The 13,272-nt window shown below is 44.3% G+C and overlaps 1 protein-coding gene across 1 annotated transcript in view; it reads left to right on the forward strand.

Annotated features, from left to right (window-relative positions):
• The window catches only part of ankrd26 (ankyrin repeat domain containing 26), a gene marked incomplete at its 5' end in the record, with an annotated part of 57,551 nt that overhangs the window by 5,592 nt on the left and 38,687 nt on the right, over positions 1 to 13,272 (forward strand). Inside the window, 7 exons of the mRNA XM_083663305.1 lie at positions 1,508 to 1,708; positions 5,124 to 5,190; positions 5,285 to 5,342; positions 5,458 to 5,651; positions 8,157 to 8,346; positions 12,003 to 12,064; positions 12,149 to 12,248. Coding sequence (XP_083519431.1) covers positions 1,508 to 1,708; positions 5,124 to 5,190; positions 5,285 to 5,342; positions 5,458 to 5,651; positions 8,157 to 8,346; positions 12,003 to 12,064; positions 12,149 to 12,248 — 872 coding nt within the window. The remainder of the gene's footprint in view (positions 1 to 1,507; positions 1,709 to 5,123; positions 5,191 to 5,284; positions 5,343 to 5,457; positions 5,652 to 8,156; positions 8,347 to 12,002; positions 12,065 to 12,148; positions 12,249 to 13,272) is intronic.

The following is a 13,272-nucleotide window of genomic DNA, read 5'->3' on the forward strand; positions in this document are numbered from 1 at the left end:
CCTCCTCCACTGGTTAGCACAATTTCAACCAGAGAGTTCGAGCTGACCGGTGAAATCACCCAGTGGGGTCTTGAGTTGGAACACTGCCGTACTCTCGGCCCCCCATCATCACAGATGGGTTGACACCCCCGACCTAGAGGATTGCTGTGTACATCATATCTGATTGATTGATTGATTGATTGATTGAAGTGTTTATTTCAAAATGAAAGCAAAATAATAAAATAAAAGCCACTTCAGAAACAAAGAAAAATAGAATATATACATATTCGAAAAGGAGTGAGAAGAAGTAAAACTTATTAACTCCCACCCCTTCTCCATAAATAATAAATAATAACAAGCTTCCTGGTCTAACCCTGTCTATACACTACTGTGTAATATTTACTAGTAATTCTGTTTCAGATTTTATAATAATATGAAAATATAAATATAATATATACACACCATACAATAACATGTATACATATATACATATTAATATACACACACATTAATATATTTATCTAAATATATGACTACAATACTCATTATATACGCATATTTACACACACACACACACACACACACACACACACACACACACACACACTGAAAAGCAACAAGAAAATAACCCCCCAAAAATAAAAAATAAAATAACCAGTACCCTTATAACACCTAGTGATACCCAACACCTCCCTCATCCCTATAACTTGTGAAGATTGTGTCTTTGTACCTACTTTTAAACTGTTTTATGTTTGGACATTGTTTTAATTCCACAGTGCACCTGTTCCATAGTCTCACCCCGCTGACTGAAACACAAAAACTTTTCCTGGTTGTTCGAATAAGTTGAATATTATAATTAAATTTCCCTCTATCCCTTAATATCTCCTTTGGCTTTTGGCATATCACAATCACAATCACTACAAGTACATGAAATGTACAGGAATTTGTCTTGGTGACGAATGGGAAATGAATCATTCTGACATTTGTCGCTCTCTCATGACTCCCTTTTAGGGATGTTCATTTTGAAAATTTTCCAAAATCGATAATCGGTGAAAATTAACGATCAATTATCGATTATCGATCATATTAATACTTAGAAAATTTTCAATATATATATTTTTTTTTAACAAAATGAATGCCTATGGCAGAAAATACGAAAGACAACGTGTTCTCCTCAATGAACTCTTTATTTCAATGTGTCTCCTCTCCAACACTCTGCTGTCCCCGGCGCATGCCGGTGTGAATTTCCCATGTTTAAAACAGTTTTGTTGGCACAAAGGCCCGTGCCCAGCCAGAAAACTAGAGACTATATGAAGCTCCACCTCACGTTAGTCGGCTGTGCAATGGAGTGGGGCGAGGAGGAACGAATTCCACCCAAACCTAGTCCCAATTTTTTTTTTTTTTTCTTTTTTTATACCGGTAATTAAAAAATCGATCCAAATGCCACAGGATCGATTCCAATCCTTAACGATCAATTATCGATTTTCGATAATTGATGAACATCCCTACTCCCTTTGGACTCTTCTAGTTGTTCCCACCTGATCATTGAGCATGGTACCAAGCGCCACGCCGTGGCCTCCCTCTCACATCAAGTCTCCAGCAAGAAGAAGAAGAAGACGGTGTTGGGCGGCAGTCCTCCTCAGGATGGTGAAGCGGGCTTCTCTCTGGGAGGACCAGCCACCGACAAAGATGGTAGGAACACGAATAGTCATCTGATCATATTAAACCAGTGGTACGAGGATATAATCAGTGTAACCTTGTACTGTATCATTATTGTGTGTGTTCATAATTGACCTTGATTATTTCATGTGTCCCTCACGCAACACCACTTGACTGGATGTAGAGCATGGAGCAAATGAAGCAGGGAGAGGTATTATTACTATGCATAGATATAGATCTAGCTTTGACAGCAACATCAGACACAATCAGGTTGTCTCTTAATGTACATAAATATGCTGCGCTTCTTGTGTCATTCAAAGGGAATTATTATGCATTCAATGTTTTTTCTCCAGTAAAGATGACTAACCGTAACCAAGGCTGCATACTATCTGATTTATATATATATATATATATATATACATTTTACCATTACTGTTGAACCAGAACCCCCTTTGAGAGGACTGCCCCTTCTCTTTTGTCCTGATCGCTTTGAAGGCAGCATAGACCGTGAAGGCAGCCGTGTGTGTGTGTGTGTGTGTATATACTCTGTGTATATATATGTGTGTGTATATATGTGTGTGTATATATGTGTGTGTGTGTGTGTGTGTGTGTGTATATATATATTTTGTATGTATATATGAAGAGTTAATTTGCAAAAACAGGTAAACGCCATTCTTAAAATGAACAAACATCTGTTTGATACTCCCTGGAGTGCACATAGAAAACATTATTGAGGTGATTTATGTGGAAATTATCAGATGAATATGTTTTAGTTATGATTGATAATAAAAATTTCCCAAAAATAAATAAATTACAGTATAAACATCAATATATACATCATACATACATCAATATATAAAAATAAAATGATAAAAAATCCAAACGGAGATACCTGTTTTTGCAAATGAACTCTTCATATATATATATATATATATATATATATATATATATATATATATATATAATACTGATTTGATAGTGTTTTGTGGATTGCACTTTTTAACTCATTGAGTGCCAAGGACGAGTATAGTCGTCAATTCGAATAGTAACGTAGAGTGCCAAAGACGACTAAAGTCGTCAATTGCGTTTTTTGACGGTGGGACGTGGATCAAAGCCTCGTGCATCTCCTGTAAAAAATATTGTAGCTATTGAAGGTGTATAACCTATTTTACGGACCCATTAGGTGGCGACAGTGCTCTCCAGATTAGAGAAAGTTGAGGAAAAAAAGCAGAAAAAGCCCCGTGATGAAAGAGAAACCGATGCATGAGCCAGAGCGGCACAGATTGCTCTGGCTGCCTGGAGCCAACGTTAGCTGCGAACAGCAGTCAATCCGCTCCCACAAATGAGCCCCTCTGTCTCTGCTGCATAGTTTCTCCACACGATTAGCCGCCAGAAAATAAAACCAAAGCCAAACCATTCTCATGAGAATGGTTTGGCTTTTCAGTGTCGCGCTGGGAGCCGGCGCACAAGGCTGAGCGCTCCGAAAATAGACTGGGTGCAGTGCACTTTGAAACGCGCAGCAGAAAGCCTATAATCGGACGCAGCTTCATCCCAGCTCACAACCGAAACCCCAGAAACGCAGACGAACGCGAGCCCAATCCAGACTCCCCCGACGAGCGGCCGCCATCCGAACGTGGATCCGTAAGGCAGCAGAGACTCGCCTGACACACGCAGCAGCCAGCAGAGCGAGCAGAGCCACCAGAGACACTCCCACGGAGGAGGAGTTTGGAGTTGAGGGGGGTGTGGGTGCTGTTTATTGAAGGAAATTACTGTTCAGATGTTTCAGGTCAGAAAATATTAGCTTCAGAGTCAGTGAATGTGCTTGAAATGCTTCATTTGCTTCTAATTTGAAACGCCTGTTTTTGCTGAAAACAACCTATCTTCTCCGGGTCATAACTAAAGCACGGAAAATGGTATCAATAAACTTTTTTTTGCTGATGATACAATAGAGTCTCCTCGTTCTTTGTGCGTGTTCGGTGTTTACATAGTAATATCACACAATATTCTGTGGGCCTCGAGAAATCACTGAAAACGCTCTGAAACTCTGGCACTGGGAGCGTCCGTTCTCCAAAAGTGGCTGGCACTCAATGAGTTAAGATGCTAACCTATGTTTAAAGCGGCTACGGGGAACTTTTAACTATATGAAACAGTGTAAAAGTCTACTAATGCCTCACATTACATGACATGACATCATTTAGCAGATGCTTTTATCCAAAGCCACTTAAGTTTACAATAGTACATTTTGTACATCACAGCTGGAAGATGGGCAGTGAAACGGCCATTCTGACAGAAGAGGGGAGCTCGTTCCACCATTGTGGCACCAAGGATGAGAAGAGGGTGGAGGGGAATGAGGCGAGGTTTGGAACCTGATCATGGATTTCAGATATGGATCGGCAGGATGGTTTACTGCCCTGTAGGCGAGTACCAGTCAGATATGGATCGGCAGGATGGTTTACTGCCCTGTAGGCGAGTACCAGTCAGATATGGAGGGGCAGGATGGTTTACTGCCCTGTAGGGGGCAGGATGGTTTACTGCCCTGTAGGGGGCAGGATGGTTTACTGCCCTGTAGGGGGCAGGATGGTTTACTGCCCTCTAGGGGGCAGGATGGTTCACTGCCCTGTAGGCGAGTACCAGTGTCTTGAATTTGATGCGTGCCGAGATGGGAAGCCAGTGAAGGGACTGGAATTGGATTTAGGTTGGTTGAACCCCCAGACGGGCTGCAGCGTTCTGGATGAGCTGCAAAGGTCTGATGGCAGAGGCAGGTAGCCCAGCCAGGAGAACGTTACAGTAGTCCAGGCGCTCACGTCGTACCTACATCAGCAAATGACACCAGGTGATTTCTATCTATGTAGTGTTTCTAAGTCACGTGTTATATCCATGTGAAATGGGTTGTACTTGTCATTTTTGTTCTGGCCGGTCTTTATCTTTATTTCTTTATCTGTATTGTTTATTTGAGCAGGGACAGTACACAATAAACATATTGCACCAGAGATAGCTAAGAGCTAATTTGCATCTGTAGTCCCTGGGCGCACAGAGTCCTGTGCGCGGTCAACCTTATGCAGTAAAGAAAAGAGCGGGGGAGACTTGTCTGACCTGCTGCGGCTCAGACAGCCCAGTGGAAACTGCAGGGAGGAGCCTCTGTGTTCAGGAAATTCAGTTTTCCTTCTGGGTGAACAGTACCACTTTTGTCCACAGGCGCCACTGAGTCAACACAAAATGAAAGTTCCCTGTGGCTGCTTTAAGACTCAACATTTGATAGCATAAATATAATTGTGCAACATGAACCTTTCTGAAATGTGTTCCAATGTGGGCAAGTGTTGAATAAATTGGATTGACTTCCTCTGTTGTGTTGCAGATACCGAGGACATTTCTCAATCAGAGTCACTAAGCCGGTGAGCACATTTCTTTCCAAATATCTCAAATGTAACAGTCGACAACTACCGTATGTGACTTCCCAGTTCATATCATTCTTCTTCCCTGCTCAGGGCTTCAAAAAGTGCTGCTGATTGGCCATCATCAGAAGATGATGATGAATCAGATTTAATCCCAAAGGTGATTGTTATACACCTTTATTCCTACTACAATATCGTTTTGTTTTTTTCTGAAGGCAATTCTGACCCTAATTTTGTTCTGTTGTTTCTTTCAGAAACCACAGAAGGTCAACCTAAGGAAACTGATTGCCTCTAAGAATGGAGAGGATGCTGGTAAAAAAAAAAGATTTTTTAAAAATGTTTTACCCTTGTTCACTTGTTGGCGCCCTTCCATAGTTTGTGGTTGTTGGTACTTGGTAGTAATCTTTGACCCATGCCTGTGCTGTAGCTCCTGCACAGGCTGACAGATCCTTGAGTGGCACAGAGTCTGAGCCTGAGAGTGAAGATAGAGTCCTGAGAATCCCATCCCTCCCCAAGGCTTCACCGTCCAGCAAAGCTGCACAGCACCTAGTAGACCCCTCCCCTGCTTCCTCTTCCAAAGCTCCCCAGATGACCTCTGTCCCTCTCCCAAACTACAAAAAGGTAAAATAACGATGTTGAAACTGTGCCCGTTTGTATTTCCTTGACATCTTCTGTCTTCTCCTTTTCTTCCATTGTTGTCCTTGATGCTTAAAACAAGCAGACCGTGGAGCTGAGCTGAGGAACAGTGAGCCCTCGGAGCAGCCTTCGAGTAGTAAAGCAAGATCAGACTCTCCAGAGGGAAGCACTGACGAGGAAGACTCTGAGGAAGATGATGATGAGGAAGAGGAGGAGGAGGAAGATGATGGAGAGGAGGAGGAGGATGATGATGATGATGATGAAGAAGAAGAAGATGAGGAGGAAGAGGAAGATGAGGGAGAAGATGAAGAAGATCAAGAATGTGAGGAGGAAGAGGATGGCGATAATGCTGTGGCCTCAGTCCCGGACAACACCGCTGGAATAGAAAATATACAAAAACTGTCTGCCGCTGGTGACCTTCAGATTATCGGCAGTGGTAATACTCAAAATGTACCTGGTGCTGACAAGGTAACTGGTCCTAGTCTTGCAGGCATAGCTGAGAAGGTAGAAGCTCCAGAGAGTGCGACCAATAAACAGACTCAAAATAATGAGAACATCAGCTCAGCTGGGATATCAAACTATGGTATGCTGGTGACGCTAGGTATAGAGGATGACTGTGTTGTGTCAGCCATTCGGGTAGAATCTAAGTTATCTGACGAAGATGAAAGCTGTGGGAAGGAATGGCTATCAGATCAGAACATAATTTCAGAACTAGGTTCTACTGCATGCCTCCTGACTTCCAGGCATAGCACCCAAACTCATTCACCTAGCAAGGTTGAGGACGATTTGAAGAAAAAGGATCACGACGACCTAGATCCAGACTCCTGGAGTGGTAAACCAGACAATGTTGATACAATATGGAATGACACTGATGATGATGATGATGATGAGGGTAATCAAAAGGTGGGATTTGGTCGTGTCACAGTACTTGCCAACCGAAGCAATAAGGTACCTGAGGATGAAGGAGAGGAACATCCAGCCAGATCTTTAGGTGGTGAATCACACGAAAATACTTCTAAAGTAGGACAATGCAGGATCTCATTGGGCTCCCCATTAGAGGAAAATGACAACTGTGCTTCACCCAGAGGAAAGCATCAGGTCATCACAGATACCCCTCAGGAAGGTGATGCAAGCGTGATCCAAGCATCACATTTGTTGCCAGGAGCAAAAAGCATCACACCTAAGCCAAAGGTAGGTGAACCAAAGTCCTCTTTGGAATTCTCTCCGCCAAGCGCTCCTCACTCAAAAAACAGATCAGCTAAATCAAAGGTAGATCAGTCAAAATCAGAGTGGGATTCTTCCTCAGATAATCACGATCAAAAAGTCGTCGCCTCCTCCACCAAAGGTGAAGTGTTAGAGCTTATTGGTTCAGGAGAAGTGTCATCACCGTTTACTAGTATGGATATTGTGTCGTCAACAAACCAGGCTGGAGAGCAGCAGTGTTCTGATGACTCTTGGGAAGATGAAGAAAATGGCAAGGAAGAGTCAAATGTTGATGCCTCCCCTGCTGTGTCACCAGAAGTTGAGGACGAAAACACAACCAATATCCAGATACTAGACAATGATGGTCTTGAACCCAGCTCTCTATCTCCAGAAATGGGAGGAAAATTAGATCATCAGAAAGATGATGATGATGGTAGTTGGGATGATGAAGGTGAAAGTGATGAGCCAGAAAAACCTATATCTCCCATTCAAAACAAAGCAGAGAATTCACCACACATGTATACACCCACTGCAGCTTCCCCTGTACGTAAGACAAAGAATGTTGACTATGGTGACGTCTTGAAGAGCAGGGCTTCTACACCAACACATTTGTCATCACTAGTGTCTAGACCCACAGCTGCAATGGACAAGAAGTTAGACGAAGAGCCTGATGTAGATATCGCTCAAAAGGTTGACATAGAGGGAGATGAAGATGACGAGAAGGTTCCCGTATCAATGATTGAATGGGATGATGAGTCTGCGGAATATTACGGACCGGAGGAAGACAAGCTGCTTGATGATCAGAAAGAGAATCCCATCAAAGATGTGGCGAAAAGTCAGGAGTCTGACAGCCAGGACCAGATGCTCGACCTCGATGCAGTGAAAATCAAACCCATCAAAGATGACGTTGCCGGCGCCGCTGGTCAGTGCCAGGAGTCCAACAGTGGTGGATATTATGACGAGGAGTTACCTCAAACTGACATTGATGATGTCGATGTAGATTCACACGCTGAGCTAGAGAGCCTGGGCAAGGAAGGTCCAGAGCTCAGAAACATTGAAGAGCTTGTGACCGAGGTAAAACCGGCGTTGTGTGGTGGAATACAACAGCTAGTTTTTTTTAGGTATATAGTGTAGCAGTTTCTGTGATGTAGTCTAGTTATTCTTAGTAAGGCCTCTGTAAACACTCACAGTTCAGCCAACATTGTAATTTGGACCGCTTCTATAACTAGAAATGTGTTTTTCTGTTTTGTTTTTATTATGAATAAAACACATTTCTTCTTTACACAGAGAAAAGAAGATTCCAAGGAGGATGAGGAGGAGGATGACGAGAAAGAGGAAAGAGATGAAGAAGAGGAGGAGGAGGAAGATGAAGAAGGCCACACAGATGAAAGTGATCAGGCAGAAGTAGATGAAGGAGACCTCCCCATTGCTGCCACGCCTGTTCCAGAGACAGAACTCTCAAAAGATAAGCAAAGAGGTAAGAAGCAAATCCCGTAGAATAGACATTTCTACTCATAATGGATGCTCTAAACATAAAACACATGTGCACCAGATATTGTAAATACATTTCAATAGAATTGTCAGGATCTCAATATATAGATCATTCTAGTCATTACAGAAACGTGCCCTGGTGCTGGCTAGGGCTGGGTATTGGCAAGGACCTCACGATACAATACGTATCACGATACATGGGTCACGATACAATTGCATCACGATACATTGCGATACAATACATACAGTATTGCGATATATTGCAATACGCTACATAATTTACTGAAAATTGAAAAATAGAGCTGAAAATACAACTCGCTGTGTAGTGTGTGGTAGAGTAATAATATGTACATCACTTTATATTGATAACTTAGTGGACAAATTGAGTCAATACTACTGAGTGATGAGTGTCTTACTGAACGCACTGAAATAAAAAGTATTCTTATCGTGTCACTGACCACACGGCTGTGCAAAAAAGTAGATATGGGAAATATCGATACAGTATCGCAGAAAGAATTATCCCGATATATTGCCGTATCGATTTTATTGCACAGTCCTAGTGCTGGCACTATAAACAGTGCGTTGTAGTCAGAGCCAGATTAACACCCCCAGGGGCCCCGGGGCACTGAAGCTCCCAGGGGCCCCCCTACCCATCGTCCGGATGTTTGGATGTTTTTTCGCCATATTTAGAGGAATATCTCATTTGAAATTAATATTAGTATTATACTGTTATGTTATTATTCCGTTTCTGAGATTCAGTTTCTCACTCACTCATAGGCGATTCTAGGCTTTGCAAAGAGGTAGATATTAGTCTGACTGGGGGGTTTCTAGGCGAGGCTGTGCCCCCCCTGGACAAAGAAATTTTGTACATTTTAAAGTAAAATGCATGAATCTGATGCACTCTGAGAGCAAAAGGAAGAGGCTAATCTTCACATTAATATCCTCTTTACTGTGCTGTGGCTTTACAATGATGAAAAAATAATTGACATTACATTTCCAATACAAACCAGCAGAGGGTGCCGCAGCACCACAAGCACCCCCACTTCCCGCGCCCCTGGTCACCACTTGCCCACAGGCATCCAATGAGACTAAATCATCAGACTTAATCTTCTTGGAAACACATTTTATTTTGTCCTGATTGATCTTAGATTTGTGTCATAGTTCTGTGGAGCCCAACATGAGCCCGACCAAAAAAAAAAAATTTTTTTTTTTTTTTTTTTTTTTTTTTGGAGGGCCCCTTCACCCCGAGGGCCCCGGGGCACCTGCCCCGGTTGCCCTATGGTTAATCCGGCCTTGGTTGTAGTACACAGACTCCATCATTTATCGTATAGATACACTCGGTCTGTGTGGGAACGCCCACAAAATGTTATACGGCTGGTGCGCGAGTTTAGATGGTGGGGTAAAACCCCCCCATATATCTCAATGGGCTGACTCACCAAAGGACGGTGCTGCGCCCCTACACGACAGGATTGGGGATTCAAAAGCAGGTACATAGACGTCTGTTCAGATGTTACGTTTACTGCGGGGGGTGGGGTTTGAATCCCTGATCCTGTCTGCCCGGGCTGGGCTAGCAGCTAAATGCTAACTCTGCTGCATTGGAAGAACGGGAGGATTTACCCCACGTTGATCGATTGAACACTATGACGAGACACTGACTGTATCTATTGTACCCAATGGTTGCACCTAGGTGTGCAGAGCATGTGCTGTATTTGTTTAGTCTCTTTTAACACGTTAACTGCCAACAATGTATTGATACGTCAAGCAGAATCCAACCGTTGACTGCCAGCGACGTATTGATACGTCAAAAAAATCGTTTTTTTTTTTTTGACGGTGGGGCGTTGATCAATCCCTTTTACGTCTCCTATACAATTATTGGAGGTATTGAATGTGTATAATCTATTTTACCGACCCACTAAGTGTTGACAGTGCTCCCCCAGACGAGCGAAATCAAAGAAAAAACTGCCGCGGGAGCCATTCAAGGAAATGGCGAGGCGATTTTACAGTAATCCACACTTGTCTTGCCCGAGAGCGACCGCGCAGGCAGCAGCACACAGAGAGCGGAGAGCGATTTGCAAAATAGATTATAGGTGAAACACACTTTGAAACACCTCAGAAAGGCCAGAATCAACATCTGCCCATCGCCCACGCATTCCCCGGCCCATCTTGACTCGCACAAGGAGCGTCCGCACGCAGGCAAGCAGGCAGGCAGGCACGCAGGCAGGCAGGCAGGCAGCAGCAACGCGCTTCTGACACGCCCGCTGTAGAGCCAGGAGGAAGGAGGAGAAGACACACGGAGGGAGGATGTCCATGCCGACTTCCTCAAACAGCGGCCGTGCAGACAGGCACAGGACAGCAGCAAAGCACTGAGACTGTGACGGCCGCTGCAGCCAAGAAGAGGGAGGAGTTGAAGCAACTCTCCCTCTCGCTCTCTCCCTCTCTCTCTCTCTCTCTCTCGCTCTCTCTCTCTCCCTCCCTCCCTCTCTCTCTCTCTCTCTCTCTCTCCCTCTCCCCCTCTCACTAGGATTAAACCTAGTGCGTCTCCCTCCCGAGAGGGAGGGAGAGAGAGAGAGAGGGAGGGAGAGCGAGAGGGAGGGAGAGAGAGAGAGAGAGAGAGAGAGAGGAAGGGAGAGAGAGAGAGAGAGAGAGAGCGAGAGGGGGAGGGAGAGAGAGAGAGAGAGAGAGCCAAAAATGAATGGTTAAAGTGACAGTTCTATCGAATTTCACAAAAAGCCGTTTATCTCTGAATATTTTTTCTGACGCTAAAACCATGCTGTATTCAACTGCTAATGCTTACATAACTACTAACTCTACAAACTAACTCTTTTAGACAGAGAAAGTACACATTCTATTAGTACTTTTGAGATATTGTATGTTCACAAACTCCAAGCAGAAAATAATCCTCGGCTCTTGTAAAATGAGCCACAATCCTCAAAAAACGGCTTGGCAGAAGCTACCTACAGCAAGAAAAAAACGGCTGGCAGTCAATGTGTTAAGGGCCTGCAATTTTTTTTTTTTTTTTTGTGCCCGCAGTCAGGCCACTCACTGAACAGCAGGCCAGGCGCCGCCTACTGGTTTACTAGTGGTTTTATTACTTTATTCAGGGTTAAAGTAGGTGCATCTCATTGTAAAATTGGACTCTGCCCAAATCTGGCTTCAACTGGCCCAAATCTGGCTTCAAACGACCCAAATCTGGCTTCAAACGACCCAAATCGGGCTTCAAACGGCCCAAATTGGGCTTCAAACGGCCCAAATTTTTCGCCGCCGCCCTTCGGACGCCGGCACGCGCGCCGGCCCGTATCGGCCTGGCCTGCTTGGTATCTAATCCCCGGCCTGAATTATGATCCCAGTAAATATAGTAAATACGGTATACTGTATGAATAATTATTCGGTTTTAAGATTGCAGTTGTGTATTTTGCGGAGGGGGGGGGGGGGATGCACCACAAAACAATTACGCTTAGGGCACCCAAATGGCCAGCAGCGGCCCTGTCTGCCAAGCCTCATTGTGTGCAACAGACACACGTCGTTGTGACTGTGAGGACCATTCAATTAATGTCAACAAATTCAGCGTAAACCCGCGTCGACCAGATACACTCCAGCACAACAGCTTAATGAATCAACACCTGTTGACATCTTCATCCATAGATTTCCTTTCTGAGTTGGGTCTGGAGAAGGGAGAGGATGAGCAGGATTCATGGGACTCTGAGGTACAGTAAGGTGTTTTCTGGAATACCTTGAAGGATCAGATACCTCTGATAGCTCTCCCCATCCACCGTTTTCTTCTCTTTCAGTCCCACTCTGAAAACCCCAACAAGTCTCACGATAGAGAACGAAGCTCTCAGGCTCAACTTCAAGAACGCATGTCCGTTGTTGAAGAGCAGAATAAAGAAGGTAATTCACAGATTATTGGTCACATCCTTTTCAAAGCAACTAGTACTGATAACAGCCATGATAGCTTTGCTTTCAATAAAATCATTCCAGGCACCATTCCATGCTGCAGAAACGAGCGTCACATGAAATCTGAATCATAGAATAATGTGCATTCATGTATTAACGCATGCATGATTCAATCTTTGTGAGTGATGGTTCATGTCTGTTGTGCTCTCAATTCAAATAAGCACTGTGATTTCCATCAGTCAAACAGAGTTTCCAACAGTATGTTACATTTCTTTTGTAGACTTGCTTTATATTCCCTCCTTTTTACGAGGGGAAGGAGGCAATGCGATGGCAGTTCTAGAGCCTCGGAGGAGTGTAGGCAGGCCAAGAGGCAGCCAGGGAGGAGTGGGTATGAGTGTTTTGTCTTGCCTCACAGGCCTGAAGAACAGCATGCTAACCATCCTGACCGTCACCTCATGATCACTATAAGAGAATGCATGAAAGATGATCCTCACCGACTGCTATCCCTCAATCCCATATAGAGAGCCAAAGTGCACGTCACTTCCTGCTTCAGCACTGTACCAGAGATTTTCATCCGCCATTTATTTTCCCATAGACATTTCGTAAAATGCTTATAAAAATAGTTTTACTTGGTCAAACCAAATGGTCCAGCTATATAGGGGGCACGGTGGCTCAGTGGTAGAGCTGTCGCCTCGCAGTCAGAAGGTCCTGAGTTCGATTCTCGCCTGGGACACTGTGAGCGCTGTGGTTGTGTTCCCCCCCATATCTTCAGTGCCTACTGCCCAGGTGGGGTATCTCGTCGTAAGGGCCTTTCTGTCTGTGTGGAGTTTGCATGTTCTCCCCGTGCTCCCCCAGGGGGGTTCCTCCGTATATAACCCCCCCCCCCCCCCCCCCCCCATTAAAAACATGCAGAAGATCAGATCGTCATCGTCATCCGACCAGTGACGACAACATCCGAAGTTGGTCCCCGGGCGCTGTACGAGAAAAGCGACCACTGCTCCTGGCCTGCCCCCCGGAG

Source organism: Poromitra crassiceps (assembly GCF_964638095.1).
Source record: "Poromitra crassiceps genome assembly, chromosome: 30".
Classification (NCBI taxonomy): Eukaryota; Metazoa; Chordata; class Actinopteri; order Beryciformes; family Melamphaidae; genus Poromitra; species Poromitra crassiceps.